The sequence below is a fragment of the Melopsittacus undulatus genome, chromosome 6 (genome assembly GCF_012275295.1).
Source record: "Melopsittacus undulatus isolate bMelUnd1 chromosome 6, bMelUnd1.mat.Z, whole genome shotgun sequence".
Classification (NCBI taxonomy): Eukaryota; Metazoa; Chordata; class Aves; order Psittaciformes; family Psittaculidae; genus Melopsittacus; species Melopsittacus undulatus.
This window is the reverse complement of record NC_047532.1, coordinates 11,605,335-11,621,278: the sequence shown is the minus strand read 5'-3', so window position 1 is coordinate 11,621,278 and position 15,944 is coordinate 11,605,335. Positions and strand designations below refer to the sequence as shown.

General features: G+C 41.6%; 1 protein-coding gene across 1 annotated transcript in view; it reads left to right on the top strand.

The window, feature by feature from the left end:
- Window positions 1–15,944, top strand: part of PATJ (PATJ crumbs cell polarity complex component) — a 153,289-nt gene that overhangs the window by 90,167 nt on the left and 47,178 nt on the right. The window contains exons 28-29 of the mRNA XM_034063832.1: window positions 2,234–2,430; window positions 9,912–10,003. Of these exons, the coding sequence (XP_033919723.1) occupies window positions 2,234–2,430; window positions 9,912–10,003 (289 nt within the window). The remainder of the gene's footprint in view (window positions 1–2,233; window positions 2,431–9,911; window positions 10,004–15,944) is intronic.

Genomic DNA, 15,944 nt, shown 5'->3' with positions numbered 1-15,944 from the left:
TACATGCATGAACATGCACACACATGCTTGTGTTTTCACTGGCAGCACTGGATAACGGTGCCCTCCTGCCAGTCTGGAAGTGATGTTTGGCACATAACATCTTCATTGTTTTCTCTGTAGTCTCCCACTATTTTACCACTCCAGTTACATCAGCCATTTCAAATAGTTGTTGTATAAATGAATGTGATAATGTGAAGAGAGCTTAGTCCACACAGAGGTTTTGTTCTGTTGTAGGTAAGTAAGAAATCTGGAGAGGGACTTTTTACAAGGGCATGTTTATGACAGGGCAAGGAAGAATTACATTGAACTGAAAGAGGGGAGACTGAGATGAGCTCTTAGGCAGAAGCTCTTCCCTGGGAGGGTGCTGAGGCGCTGGCACAGGGTGCCCAGAGAAGCTGTGGCTGCCCCATCCCTGGCAGTGCTCAAGGCCAGGTTGGATGGGGCTTGGAGCAACCTGCGTATGTGCTTGTATCTGCTGTACTTTCGGAAGCCTTTCTTCACTTGCTGATTTTTGGCAGGAGGTATCCTGCATACTGCATACACTTTCCAAATTCAAGTAGCAAATCACACCTCTAGGTACATTTTGACCCCATGAGTTAAGAAATATATCAAAGAACTATGCAGCTACATGGATCACTATGTAATGCACTTACATGACTCTTTTGGGCATGTAATTGATAGTAACAAATGAGTTTTCTAATTTTTTATGATATTCTGATTTTGTGCAGACCTCTGTAGGGCTTTACAGCTTTCCAGGGATAATACCTCACCCTTACTACAGGCCCCCAGGAATTTAGGCTCCGGCTCGAGGCCACTGCGGATTTTGAGCACAGCAGGAAAATGACAGCCTATAAATACAGTGATGGAAAAGCTGGTTCTTCTCTGTGTTGCGCTGAGCATAAGTAATGCTTTTGGGATTATAGATAGAAGGCTGCTCCCCTTGTCCCAGTGGTCTCTGCTGAGGCATGAGGGGATGCTGCAGCTGGAAGAATTGCTTAGGAAGGACACGGAGAGAAGAGAACTGCCAGGATGGACTCAAGTCTGGCTAAATCACCCTGGCAGCCTGCACAGGGGCTGTGGAAGGAACACGTCATCATCTGTCTTCTCAGCAGTTTTTGTTCACTTTTAGTGGATTCCTTCTCACCTTCCCCAGCTCTTTCCCCTCTTCCTTGTTGTCATGGGAACATTCGCTACAGTGGTTTAATCATACTACTAAAATTTGCTTCCCTGGTAGAATAGTAGTAGCTAATATTGATCTAGCAACTGCTGCTGACTCGGGGGTATGGTTGAACATATAATATCTCTTATTTCTCCTTTTACTGCATAATGCAGCAGTTTCTTTCACCTTGAGCTCAGTACTAGAGGTGACATCCAGCCACAGCAAAATACTTTAATCTGCCTTTTTTCATGTGAGGCCCAGCTGAAGCATTGGGTGCAGGTGGGTTTATGAAGCTGGCTTTAAATCTGCAAAGGACAGTCAGACAGAAAACAAATTACCCTTGCTGTGATTAACCCTCGCAAGCAGTAGTTATGATGTTAGATGTTTATGTGCCAGTGGTGAAAAGACATTCAGATTAAACTGTCAGCATCCACAGACATGCAATGTGCTCCAAATAACCTTGCAAGTATATTGCGGTCTGTCACAGAAATGCTTGAAATGGAGATGAAAGACAAATAACTACCTTAATATCAAGTGAGGCTGCATTTAAAAATGTAATCATTCATATACATCGTCACTGACATCTGCTTTGAGTAATGTATGTGCAGGAGCTCATAATGTTAAGCAGAGCATGGTAAGCATATTCCTGAGTCACCAGAAAGAAGCAAAGTACTGTATCTTGAGAGGGGAGTTTGCAGTGTAAGCATTTCAGTTTCCCACAGTGGTTAATTAAGCAGTTCTAATTTTATGAGTTTCCTGAAATTGATAGTTTTTAAGGTAAGGTTGTGGTATCTCTGGAATTCCCTTGTTTTCCCTCCTTTCTAAAGAATGCTGCATTTTGCTGTATGAGTGATAGAGGCAACAAATGGGATTTTAAGAGTCTGTGCTGGCAAGACCTCTGTTAACAATGAGTAAATGCTAACAAGTCCCTTACTGTGGCAGGGGGTTGGAACTGTATGATCTTTATGGTCCCAAACCAGTCCATCATGCTACAAAGCATATTTGTATGTGTTCTTGAACATCTGCTGGTAAGTTACTTTATGTTGCAACTCATTTTATGTTTAATCTTTCTAGAAAAAATCAGGCAAAGATATGCAGATCTACCAGGAGAGCTTCACATCATTGAGCTCGAGAAAGACAAAAATGGGCTCGGACTGAGTCTTGCTGGCAACAAAGACCGCTCTCGTATGAGCATCTTTGTAGTTGGTATCAATCCAGATGGACCTGCGGGCCGAGATGGAAGGATGCATATTGGTGATGAGCTTCTAGAGGTGAGTGTTTCCTCTAACTACTGAGCAGGGTTCATATGGAGAGAGGGAGAGGCATATGTGAAGCTATCATCTGAACCTTAAATAAAGCCTGCAAATGGAAGTAAGGGGGCTGAGGCAAGGAGCTGTGTTGGTTTATGCCAACTGAGAACTTGGCCTTTGGCAGGTAAATGTGTTTGCAGTGAAACAAAAATCATTGGCCTGTGAAAACTAATGTCTTGTCAGTGAAGTCTGTGCTCTCAGCATGTTCACAAGCTATGCTTAAGGAGGGACTGTTGAAAGGCAGGAAGGGGACAGTAAATCTATCCTTGTAGTGCATATGTGGTTTTACAGGGAAATTCACACCTTACATTAAGAAAAACCAAACCCCCCTCAAAGTTGCCATATGTGTTTTTACAGATGACAGGGATATTCCCCATCCTGAAAATAAATTTCATGCTGTAATCTGTTTTGATCTGTTGTAACTTAAAATACTGATTTCCTTTAGTCGTGTCTGGCACAAGTTCACCCACAAGGCAAGAAAGCTCATTAGCAAGAGGAGTATTTTTGTCTTCACTTCTTCTCCTATCTCCTTGCTTCACCTTCAGATTAAAAATGTAGATTTCTTACACACCACCTGATCTTTGGCTCTTGCTAAATGTGGCTTTGCTGCAGTACCTGCAGTGGTTCCCTATGTCATGAGTGCCCCAGCAGTTTAAGATAATCAGCCATCCCTGGGGAGCTCTCCTTCAGAGAAAAGCTTGCACCGAAGAGCTGACCTATTGCTCTCCATGGGTGATCATTTTCTGATGTTCCAGCAGCTCTCTGTGCCATCACAGAACCGCCTATTTTCTTATGTTTCTTGACTTGAAACAGAGCAATTTGACTGCCTGGGATACCTTGGAAGTACTCAGAGTTGTCTAAGCACTTGTCATTGTCTAACAATTGTGTAATTATGGGTTTTCAATACACATAGTACAAGAAAAATTTGTTCTGCTGTAATAATAATACCAGCTGAAGTTTATTATTTTCTAAGTGTGATAAATGGTATGAAGGTCTATTCCATACTGGAGTAGGGTAAGAAAATTGCTTTCTCCTTCAAATTTATGTTCTTTTTGTCCCTGGCACCAAACTCTAATGGTAATAAAATTAAAATTATTGAATTTTGGATGTATACCAGAAGATGTGTAGTCTTGGTTCTGTTTTTCTCTATGCATATCATAGACCAAGTAGCTCCTGGTAGAGGAAAGGTAGAGCCTTCTGTATCAGTACTTTCCCACAAAGAAAGATCCACTGAAGTTTTCTCATATCTTATGAGTTACTCCTTGCAGTATTGGTTTGATCTAATGTTAAGTGTTGCTAGCAGTACTTGGGAGATGGACCATGTGTGATTTAATGTATCTCCAGTCTTGGGATTTGCATGCATGGCCCACGTAAGTAGCATTTTCCAAAGCAGTGGTGTTGCTTTAATTCTTCTCCCCATCAATCTGGGGATAAAGTGAATTTTTCTTTAGTGGAAGCAAAGTGGTGTTCACCATCTCAAATATGCTAAACTTAAACTGAAGTTCAAAGAGACTTTAGTCTTCTGTTTACCTTCGCGATCAAATTAAAGGTGTGTCACCAGTGGGCAGAAGTGTGATTACCTGTGTGAAAGGATGTGGTGATCTCATTCTCACCCCCAGTGAATACACATTCAGTATCAAAACATCCTGTATTACAAAGGAAAGGGTTGTGCATTAGTCATGTACAGACGTCTGTTGTTCACACCAGTGGTCAATTTTTCACAGCTCTGTTTTTTTGTCTTTTGAAAGCATTTCAGTGTTATGTGAATGGCATTGAAATGGAACTAATGGGCATTTACTGAGACAGGCTTTTTACAATAACCATTAAGTTCAATAACTATTGCAGTAACCAGTAGAAATCCTCATACACAAGTTCACTAAGGCAGGAATACCCTAGCAGGGTTGGACCTGGAAGGGACCTTGGGAGGTCATCTGGTCTAAACCCCCTTGCTCTAGAAGGGCCTTCTCAAGCCAGTTGTCCTGGCCTGTGTCCAGGTGACTCTTGAATATCTCCAATACTGTAGAATTCCAGAATGGTTTGTGTTGGAAGGGAGCTTAAAACTCATCCAGTTCCAACCCCAGCCATGGGCCAGGACCCCTTCCACTGGAGCAGCTTGCTCCAAGCCCCTGTGTCCAACCTGGCCTTGAACACTGCCAGGGATGGGGCAGCCACAGCTTCTCTGGGCCCCCTGTGCCAGCGCCTCAGCACCCTCCCAGGGAAGAGCTTCTGCCTAAGAGCTCAGCTCAGTCTCCCCTGTTCTGGCAGCTTCAAGCCATTCCCCTTGACCTGTCCCTACAGGCCCTTGTCCCAAGCCCCTCTCCAGCTTTCCTGCAGCCCCTTTAGGCACTGGAGCTGCTCTCAGCTCTCCCCTTCAGGAGCCTTCTCTTGTCCAGGCTGCCCCAGCCCAGCTCTCTCAGCCTGGCTCCAGAGCAGAGCTGCTCCAGCCCTCGCAGCAGCTCCATGGTCTCCTCTGGACTTACTCCAGCATGTTTACAGGTTCACGTCCTTCTTATGTTGTATGTGTATGATTTCATGCTAGTTCCATGCCAGTGAAGCAGAGGTTAGGGTGGCCAACTGGCTTTATCTCCAGTATCTTTTACAACAAAATACATTAAAGGAGCATAAATGGCAAAGTTAAGTGTTCAGAACTGAGAAAATGACAGAAACAGAATCCAGATTGTTTGGTTTTCTCCAGTTAAAGACAAGAAATTAAAGACCATGAGTGTGGTTGCTTGTCACGGAAGCATTTTATCTATCCCATAGTGTCATTCCCTCATTCAGACACCTGGATGGGAAATCTTTACTAATGAAGCAACTGAACTTCTCTTCTTATAGTATATTTGCACGTGCATCATTGATTCCACATCGGTTTTGAATACCAGAGTGTATTGGCAAGAGAAGGGATTCACATCTTAGGAAGCCTCTAGCATTTCTGCCCCAGTGAGCTCTGTTGGTTTCTGTTGTTCCATTAAAACAGTGGATTCTGCTGCAGCGTGTGCAGATTATTCCCTGTGGCTGTTAATTGGGGTAGGGTTAATGGGATGGAGATACAGATAGATGGATATTACCTCTTCATTTTTCTTTTCAATTGGAATTTGATTGGATTCAGTTGGAGGATGTGGGAAGCTGCCAGACTGCCTCAGCTCCTTCTTTATGAAATCTTTTGTCATTGAATTTGAAATATCAGCTCACTTTTAGCTTCTGCAAACTATTGTAGACTTCTGGGGCCCTAAGCCTGGCTTGTTTTCAAAGTCAATCCAGCCTGTACATTGAGTGAAATATGCAGGTCACATAAAAAATTGTATGTAATCATTCTATTTTAAATACAGCTTCTGTGATGTATTTTAGAGAGATATGTTGCTGGAGAAAACAGCTTTTTGACAGAGATCCTTTCACCCTATTTTAATACATGGAGGAAAATTACTTGGGTCGGAATTTGGTCCCTATGCAAAAGAATGTGTTTTTTACATGACCCAAGTTCTCCTTTTTCCATTCTTTTTCCAGGCAAAGAAACCATCTGTGGTGCTCCTGCCTTGCAGTCTTGCTGTTTTAGTGCAGGTGTCTGCACTGCTTCGTATCTTATTAGTTTGGGCTTAGTCCTGGGGCTGATTGTGCCCAGCATGGCCCGCAGCATGTTCACATGGAGCTGTACCAGTGCTGTTAAGCCCTGCTGCTCATGAACTCTGCATGGGTCTGTCCTGTTGGTAGGTTTTATTCACACTGAATAATCCACCCTGTTATTATTATTATTATCATCTCTTCATAAGAGAGTCAACTGTGTTCTATTAATAAACCAAGCTGTTCAGAGCCCTGTTATGCTAAATTACTGATGTTGGGATTTTCTGCCATCTTCCTGTCCCTGCTTATCTTATTACTGAAAATGGGGCAGGAGGTGGGAGGAAACTGCTACTTTGGATGTTTTGTTTTAGGAGACCACAGCACTTCTGCATAGTCAAGAATCTCTGCACAGATTTGCCTGTTGTCCATTCTGCACTGTTGCATGTTTTTTGATTTTCTTTATGCTATTTTTGTCATAGCTCAAAGGCAGAGGGACTTTGTCCTATATGTGTTTGTATTGCTCTTTTATTTTAGGATTCATACATAAATGTAAGTTATGCTATAATCGCACAATACATAGGTATTTTGCCCAAGTAAATGTAACCAAATTCACAGTGCCACTTCTGGTTTGCAGTCACGGTTTATTTGTTGTGGGATTGTTGTTTTTCTTGTATCAAGACAGTTACTTTGAATTAGGCAAGTGGTACTATCCCTCAAGAGGGGACAGTAACTTGAACGTAGAAAGACAGTGAGATTTTCACATGCAAAGAATCATCCTGAGTTATTAACTAGGGTGGTGACTATTTTATTCCTATTTAAACACAGTAGTCATGGCTTCTGTCCTCCTCAGATCCATTTACTGAAGGTAACATTGAGGGATAGTGTTCTTTAGATGTTTTCATAGGAGGATATAAAGACTTTTCTCATGTGCTTTATGTACAGGTTGCCAGTTAAAGTTAGTATTGGGTGCTGGGTTTTAAAGCTGCAGGTAAGGTAATGCTGTAATTTAAAGCTTTTTGTGCACGAGGGCATAGGTGATCTGTGTTTTTCTGTCATCCCAACTCTCCACACTCTCTAGTTGGGGTATCACAGGGGAACACAGCAGATTTTCTTTCTTTATGGAATTTATGATCTGTTGATCACTTTAGATGATACACATATTTGAACATGTGCAGGGCAAGGGATTTGGTGAGGAAAACAGAAATCACATCCAAATCAATTGTATTTCTCCAGTGTTTTCCTCATGCTTTATTATCTGGGGGCTTGGTGTATTTTATGGGGTTTCAGTCTGTATAATTGACTGATCAATAAGTTTTTGAAATGGTTTCCATTGTTTCAGAGGGTCTGGCTGTAACTTGAAATGCTGCAGGTCTTGTGGTTGGGAGGAACCTAATGCGTGGGTACAAAGAAATAATTCTTATAGAAAGCTATGCCAGTTCATATCATTTAACTTCATTTTCCTAAAACTCAGATGATAACAATTTTAAGGATTTCCATTACTGCCACATGGTAAAAGCAATGTACTTTTTTTTTCAATATCTGTATCTGATGTTTCTCTTCTGCAGAGTAAAGTTTAAGAAGCAAATGATCCTTTACGTTTTTTTCTCTGAAGAGTTCAGATTTCAGTGAGTTTGTACTTTATCTGTTACTTTAGTGGATGAAACTGTAAACCAAACCTTCTGTAGGTGAAGGCAAAAGTCCATTTGGGATACGTGATTAAATCTGCCATAAAGCAGCATAGGGCTATATTAAAGATTGAGTTTAAGTGTGCTGACCTGACCTCATACCTGGAGTATGTTTTTGTCTGTCTCTGTTCTCTGCCATCTTTCCAAGAAGTTATGTAAAGAGACATTTAAAGAAGAGTTGAGGTTGATTTAAATCAGTTGCTTTCTTTTGCTTAGTCAAGGCTTTGTTTTTCTTTTCTAATCTCTAATGAAAGAAGCAAAGCACAGATTTATAGGTCTGGGCTCCCAGAGTACTGTTTGCTTAATCTGACGTGTGACTTTATTTAATTTGAAAGACTTTAAATGGCGTTGCTTATGAAATCCTAGATGTTCTCTTTTTTGTTTTATTTAAGTAGGCTTTTGTGCTTTGCTCATCTCTGTGGTATCTGAAACTAACAGAACATTCATTTACTTTGCAAAAGAAAGTGACCTTTTTTTAAGAAGAAAAATTAATACTGTCTGCAGTAACTACATGGGACAGTCCAAAACCTTGTGGAGATATATTACTTTGATTATCCTTTCATTTTGGTGTAATTAAATAATTATAACTCACAGACCCAGCTCTCAGCTAATTAAATTTTAGACTATTTGATATATCTAGTGAATAGGATTAATTTAGCCAGAGTAAAGACTAAATTTTCATCTAAGACGTCTGCTCTTTAGAAAAATAGATGGTAATTTAACTAAATCCAAACAATTTGTAAAGCACACGGTATTCCCAGGGAATAATTTATTTTTGAGCTCAGACATATTAAGTCACCAAACTCACTGAAAGTTGCAAGTCAGCTTGAAGCCAGAATGCAACTGAGCTTTCATTTTTGGCAGTGGATTTTTACATTTACCTTTTGATTACCAAAACATGGCCTCAGATGTTGCTTCTCATCCAATCTTTACAACCATGGCAATTGCAGACAGCACCATATTAAACACTTCTGAACATTGGGGGTGATGCTCTTTCCTCAGTGCTCCTTATTTCATGCCAGCTTAGACTCTCAGAGACCTTTCTTGGTTCTGTCTTTGTGCAGTGAGCAATTTGGTAGGTAAATGGTTTGCACTTCAGTTTTGATGAGTAATCAAGCGTTAGAGGTTTTATTCTTCTCCTTGCATTGTCCTTACTGAACTGATGAACTTGAATGATGTTTTGACCTATTGAAAATAAGGTGGGAGTATTGTGAAGTTGCCAATATGACCAAATAGCCTGTATGACACAAAGCTTGGCCACTTCTTTCTTGTTTAAATGAAGTCTTCTAAGAACATGAAGCTAAAATTCAGCACAGACGTTTTCAGGAACAAAAAGTCCTCCTGTAATCACCAGTAAATTGTTCCTGGACTCCATTATCATTATTATTTTAAAGTGTTCTGGTGTATCAAATGTGAATGTAAACATGTTGTAAATTATGAGTGGGAGGAAAAAGCTGCAGTATTGAATCATAGAATCATGGAACCGTTTAGGTTGGAAAATACCTTTAAGATCATGGAGTCCAGCTGTTAATCCAGCACTGCCAAGTCCACAACTAAACCATGTCCCTAAGTGACACATCTACATGTCTTGAATATCTTCAGAGATGGTGACTCCAGCACTGCCCTGGGCAGCCTGTTCCAGTGCTTGACAACCCTTTCAGTGAAGAAATCCTTCTTAATGTCCAGTCTAAACCTCCCCTGAGGCCATTTCCTCTTGTAGAATCACTTGTTACTTGGAAGAAGGTGGTGTCTGCATCCTTTCCAAAGGAACAAGAAAGCTGATGAAAAATGTTTTCAGTGTTGCTGCTGAGTTTACACCCCATCTGGTGTAAACATCTCTGGTAGGTGGCTGAGGGAATGGATAATAGCCTTGGGCAGTCCAAGGCCAAGTTGAGCAGAGCCCATCTCCTCCTGTGTGCTTTTCATATGTCTTTCTATAGCACAGCTGTGCCTGAAAGAGGCTCTTAGTGCCTCAGCTCAGGTGTTTCTGTCTCTGCAACACTGCATGGATATCTGTCAGTGCAACATCAGTATTACTGTCTGGAATCAGCTCAAAAGTGTGTGATTCCTGGTTGGTGGGCTGCATTTTCTTTGAGTCTTACCTCTTTATCCCACAGTAAATTTGGAAATCCCAGTGGTATAAATTCAACCAATGCATAATTCTTCACTTACATGAAAATCTTCCTTATCTTTTAACAGATAAACAATCAGATACTGTATGGAAGAAGTCATCAGAATGCTTCTGCAATCATTAAGACTGCCCCATCAAAGGTCAAGCTAGTTTTCATACGGTAAGAAGAGTTCTCATCAAAACATACAGCACTTTAGCCTATTACATTACACATCTACATATTTAGACTGTTTTGAAGATTCTGAACTTGCTCAATTCTCTTTGAAGTGAAATAAACCTTTTTCTTGACTATTCTTCTCAGGACAGTTGAAGAGTTCCTCTTAAAAATACAGGAAAAAATCTAATGTAATTAAATGTCTATCTTAGGGGTGTCTGCTGAAGATCTGAGCTGGCCCTCTTGGGCCTGAGATGACCTTGATGAGAGCATCTTCTCCTACAACTTACTAACATGCTTTAGGTTGGGTCTACTAGCACAAAGATGGGGTGGGCAGCTTGCTTCACCCAGGCTGCAAGAAGGGAGTGAGAATGGTGCAGAGGCTTCTTAGGGCTGGAGAGGGAGCTGCTGTGAGAGGAATCAGCAAGTGCAGATGCAGTACATGGCCATGAGGATGATCAGGGACTGGAGCACCTCCTGTATGAAGACAGGCTGAGAAAGTTGGGGATGTTCAGCCTGGAGAAGAGACGGCTGCGTGGAGACCTCGGAGCAGCCTTCCAGTATCTGAAGGGGGCCTATAGGGATGCTGGGGAGGGACTCTTCATTAGGGACTGTAGTGATAGGATAAGGGGTAATGGGTTGAAACTTAAACAGGGGAAGTTTAGATCGGATATAAAGAAGAAGTTCTTTACTGTGAGGGTTCTTTACTGGAATGGGTTGCCCAGGGAAGCTGTGAATGCTCCATCCCTGGCAGTGTTCAAGGCCATGTTGGACAGAGCCTTGGGTGACCTGATTTAGTATGAGGTGTCCCTGCCCATGGCAGGGGGGTTGGAACTGGATGACCTTAAGGTCCTTTCCAACCCTAACTATTCTATGATTCTGTGGTACATGAGTTGTGAAGGGTAGCTTTGTATGAACATCAAAAGAGGATTTTAAAAGTGATTTAGGGCTTACTTACAGAATCCCAGACTAGTTTGAATTGGAAGGGAGCTTAAAGCTCCTCCAGCTCCAACCCCTGCCATGGGCAGGGACACCTTCCACTGGAGCAGCTTGCTCCAAGCCCCTGTGTCCAACCTGGCCTTGAACACTGCCAGGGATGGGGCAGCCACAGCTTCTCTGGGCACCCTGTGCCAGCACCTCAGCACCCTCCCAGGGAAGAGCTTCTGCCTAAGAGCTCAGCTCAGTCTCCCCTGTTCTGGCAGGTTCAAGCCATTCCCCTTGTCCTGTCCCTACAGGCCCTTGTAAACATTTCTCTCTTATTTGTACAGAGACAAGGTGCACTGGGATGGCTTCTGTAGGTGGGAATATGCAAAACCAACCTTTCATCTGCGTAATAACTGCATGTAGGCAATCTTTTCTTTTACTCCAAGCATGAAAATATTTCCTCTTTGAATGTGAATTGAGGACACCTCCACACATTCTAGTTCAGGAAGTGTTACTCTTTTGACCCTGGGTGGGAGGTTTAGGAAGAAGCTGCCTCTTTCCCAGGAATTTCATAAATGCGTATACACCAGCTTTTGTTGACTTTTAATGGCACTTATCCCCATGCCACTTTATAATGTGATCTTCCCACCAAGATATACATCGTGTTTGATACTATTTTATATTCTTCGTTCATACACAGCATACCTGTGAACAACGTAATAATCTGTGGGTGAATGCATGTAAATGTGTACATTTACTCGCATGGCTCTGTCTGGTACAGCATACACAGAAATGATGGAAGAGCAGCATTAGCACAGTGAAGAATGAGTTGCTATACTTGGCAGTGCAGAGGATCTGGAGGAGATTAATGATCTCGCCTGCAGCTCCTGTGCTACTTTCCCCAGCTATTGAAAATTAAACGTCATGTGCAACAACTCACTCACCATTACTTAATTGCATGTGGAAAATGGGTCTGGTTGGAAGCTCCAAAGGCAGAACCACAACTTAGGAAACCAAAACCCAGGGGTAGGTTTAGTGCTGTCAGGAAGCACGGGGAGCATGAGCTTCCTGCAGCCTGCCCTGCTGCACTGAGTATCACAGCTGGCTGCTGAGCTGCAATGAAGGGCTATGTGTTAGCTCGTCACCCATGGATTAGAAATCCTTGGTGTGCAGTATGTATCAGGTTTAAGACATAAAGCCTATGTAAGTTCTTAGATGTAGTTCTCCTTTTCAGATTGTCTTTTCAGTGGATTTCAAGGCAAAACATTGCCTTAATTATCAGAATCAAGAAATATTGGAAATGCAGTTGGATAGTTCTTGTTTCTGTCTCGAGTTCAAAAACGTTTCCAATTTTACATGCTGCTGCTGAGGTTGTAAACATACCTTCCCACTTCCCAAGAGCACTCATCTTGTCACTGCTTTGCCTTGCATTAGAGCACATTGACAATTGATGGGTCTGTTCACTTGACCTGAGCAGCCGTTTGAACAGCAATGAAAAGGAATTCTCCCACTGAGAGAATGTCTTTAGTAACTAGAGCACTGGCTCTAATGCAGGGGCAAAACTAATGTCACCTTTTTTTGATGTATGGTCACCTTCTCATAATAAGAGGGGTGTTTCCAAATTTCAGCAAAGCCAAATCTTTCTCTTAAAGGTGAATTTTAAGGAGAAAACAATAATTTTGTCATACAAACTATATTCCATGAGCCCATTCTGTCTTGGTGCTTCTCATTCCTACACCTTAGGCCACAAAATCAGAGAATGTCATTGACTGAAAACACAAACCAAATGACTCTGCTGGTCCCAGAGGTCTTGTCTGTGGTGCAGTTTGACAGAAAGAGCTTTTTCTTTTATATCAACTTATTTTAAAACTATACTATAAAATGGGGGCATTGAAATGCTGCTACTTAATGCATTGTGGGGCCAGATGTAGTAAATGAGAGCAGCAACAGGCATCTTGAATCTCCATCCATCTCTCATATGTGCATGTGCAGAAGCTTTTCCAGCTGAGAACAAAGCATTGAGTGTAGCAGACTGAGCTCTCCTGGTAGGTTTGCTGCTTGGCTGATTTCAGATATATTCCTCTAATGATGTGGAAAGCGCAGGATACCGTTACATTTGTCATGCCTTGAAAATGAGGAGGAGCCAGTTGCCACAGAAATACTACTCTCCTCCTTCTGTTACCTATGCAGCTTCTTTTAAAGAGAGAAGGTGCATAGCATAACATAGGCAAAACAAATCCTGGAGCACACAGTAAGAAGAGGCAACAGCTCACTGTAGCAAAATAACATGTACTGCAGGAGTTAGGAAAGAAATGGATTTGGTCTTCATGTGCATGAAGGTATTAGTATTCTAATATTGCAGAAAATATGAATTGTTTAATATTCTAAGTTTGAAGACATTATCCCTTGTCCTGTCAGGGACTGTAATGACAAGATAAGGAGTAATGAGTACAAACTTAACCAGAGGAGATTTAGGTTAGGTATAAGGAAGTTCTTCCCTGTGAGGTTGGTAAGGTGCTGGCACAAGGTGCCCAGGGAAGCTGTGGCTGCCCCATCCCTGGCAGTGCTCAAGGCCAGGTTGGATGTGGCTTGGAGCAACCTGCTCTAGTGGAAGGTGTCCCTGCCTGTGGCATGGGATTGGAATTGGATGAGCTTTAAGGGCCCTTCCAACCCAAACCATTCTGTGATTCTGTGATTCTGATTTCACCAGTGAAAGGCCTGAGTAGGTTGTAGTTTCCCAGAAACACGTCATTCTGCAGCCTAAAAAGTTCTTGCGTGCCTGACTGAGCTGACCTAAGACATTAAAGCAAAGCTGGTGGGACTCTTCTGCCCTCTTTGATATCCTGAGGCCTGTTTTCCTCAGATGAAGGATGCTCAGCGATAAGCATGCTGCTTTTCACTTTGAAGCAGGAAACAGCATCAAGGTTTTCCTATTCTGGTGTTTCGGTTCATGTGCAGGGCAGGGGGATGTTTCCATAAACTCTTTTAATCAGTTACAAAAGAAGCCCAGAAATTCCTGGGCACAGAGAAGCCTTTCAGTGAGAACTGTAATATCTATCATTAAATAACTTGGATTTTGTTCTAGGAGAAAATAAAGACCAAAAGGTGTCCTCAGTCTTTTTGCCTTTTTACTGAAATCCTCACGTACCGCCTGTGCTATAAAAATCTGTTCACACTTTTTTTTATACCCAGGTAGTGTTACAATCACATTCCCACCCTTTCCTGCAGTTTTTGCTGATGAGACATAGTGCAGTAAGTGTTGTGAGAATCACAGACGTCCCCTTATATTTGAAGGCTTCTTGCTCTGGTTTATGAGCATCTTTTCCTCAATTAAGTTGATGATGATTGTTTAGAACAGTTGATTTTGGCCAGATTCCAAACTATAGGTCTTACACTGCACCATTTCCCAGTGGTCTCATTAATTACATGAGCTTGTAATAGCACCTTAAAGATTTGCAGTTAGAGTGTCACTTTTTTTTTCCCTTCGATTCAGGGCATCTTGTGCTTTGTAGCCTTGTACAGTAACAGATTTGAAGGTGTTTAACTGCTCACCCACTTCATCAAACAAACCAACCACTTTCCCAAGCACGGCAAGACTTTCCTGAGATGAAAGGCTCAATCCGGAGATGAAATGACTCTGTCCAAGTGCTTCCTTTGATTAGTGTCCAGACACGTTTTATCTGACCTCGAAGTCTTTCAGCTGCTGCACTAAATTCCAAGCTACTTGGGCAAAAACAGGTTGTCTTTCTGATTTCTGAGTATCACAAATAAATAACAATTAGACTGCAGTTTTTCAATGTCTATAAGAGAGTCTTGGTATGGAAGCACCAGTGGAAGTGGCAATAAGACATGTAAAAGTCTTAGTTACCTTTTGAAACTCTTGTCTCTCCAACAACAGGAATTAGCCAGATAGTAATATAAGGAAGGGACTTGCTTCTTGTCAGAGTCTCTTTGCCCTAGTTCTCAAAATAGAATGGGGTTTGTATCCATTGTTGGCTTTGTTCATGCATTATAATTCCTCCCTTTTAAGATGCGTACTGAAACAATCTAATTAGATTTTACATCTGTAGTAGGAAATCCAGTTTCTATCAGAATGTTCTTTTACAGTGAGAATTTTATGATTCAGCAAATTCAATGTTTTTTTCCATGCTCAATTAACTGCCTTTAATCTGATTTTGGTGCTTCACTGTTGGTATAATAGGCAGATCATACATAGTCTGCATGCTCGAATCAAAGTGAACGCCACTGATTTCAAACCATCCTCCCATTGTGTTCAATTCTGTGATTCATTCTTTGGTATACCTTTATTCCTTAAAAGAAAATTGTCTTGTGCTGTGATGAAACATGAGAAATGCTTTCAGAGTAAAGTACTGTAGGATTTTGCTTATTTAAATACCATCTGTTAGCTGTCCCCAGTCGTCCTCCCACATTGCAGTCATTCATTCTGTTATCATTGCTTTCTAGTGATGGGAATTGTAGCTTCTCAGTGAAGCCCACAAATCTCTGTCACCCAACCCCTCCTTCTTTTCCTAGGTGTAATTGGAAAGACTAATCTCTTGTTATTTATGGTGACATGCAAAGGAGAGAGATCTTTATACTCTGAGGAGTAGTAAAGTGAACATAGTGTCTGGGAAGGCCAGTTTCTGGGTGCTGTGACTTTGTCAGTGAGTCTTTGCTCTTCTTTTAGAGCCTCTATAAGTAATGTTGTGTGTTGTATGCCAAAATCTCAAATACTGCCATGCTTTAGAAATTGTTTTTATTAAGTTTGTTCTAACTTACATAATTGGTCATATTTTTAATAGCATAAACTCCATTTTTACTTGCTTTGATTGCTGAGGTGCTTTCATGTGGGAAAGCTTTAAAAATAAGCTCTTGCCAGACCCTGTGTGTGCAAGTTTGAACTTTTCCTGTTTTCTTCAGAGCCATTTCCTCCTTGCTGTCATACACATGTGGGAACAAGTGCACTGTTGAGGAAGTTAAGTCATTTGGACTCTTTCAAACCTTTGATGACCTAAGCTGCAGT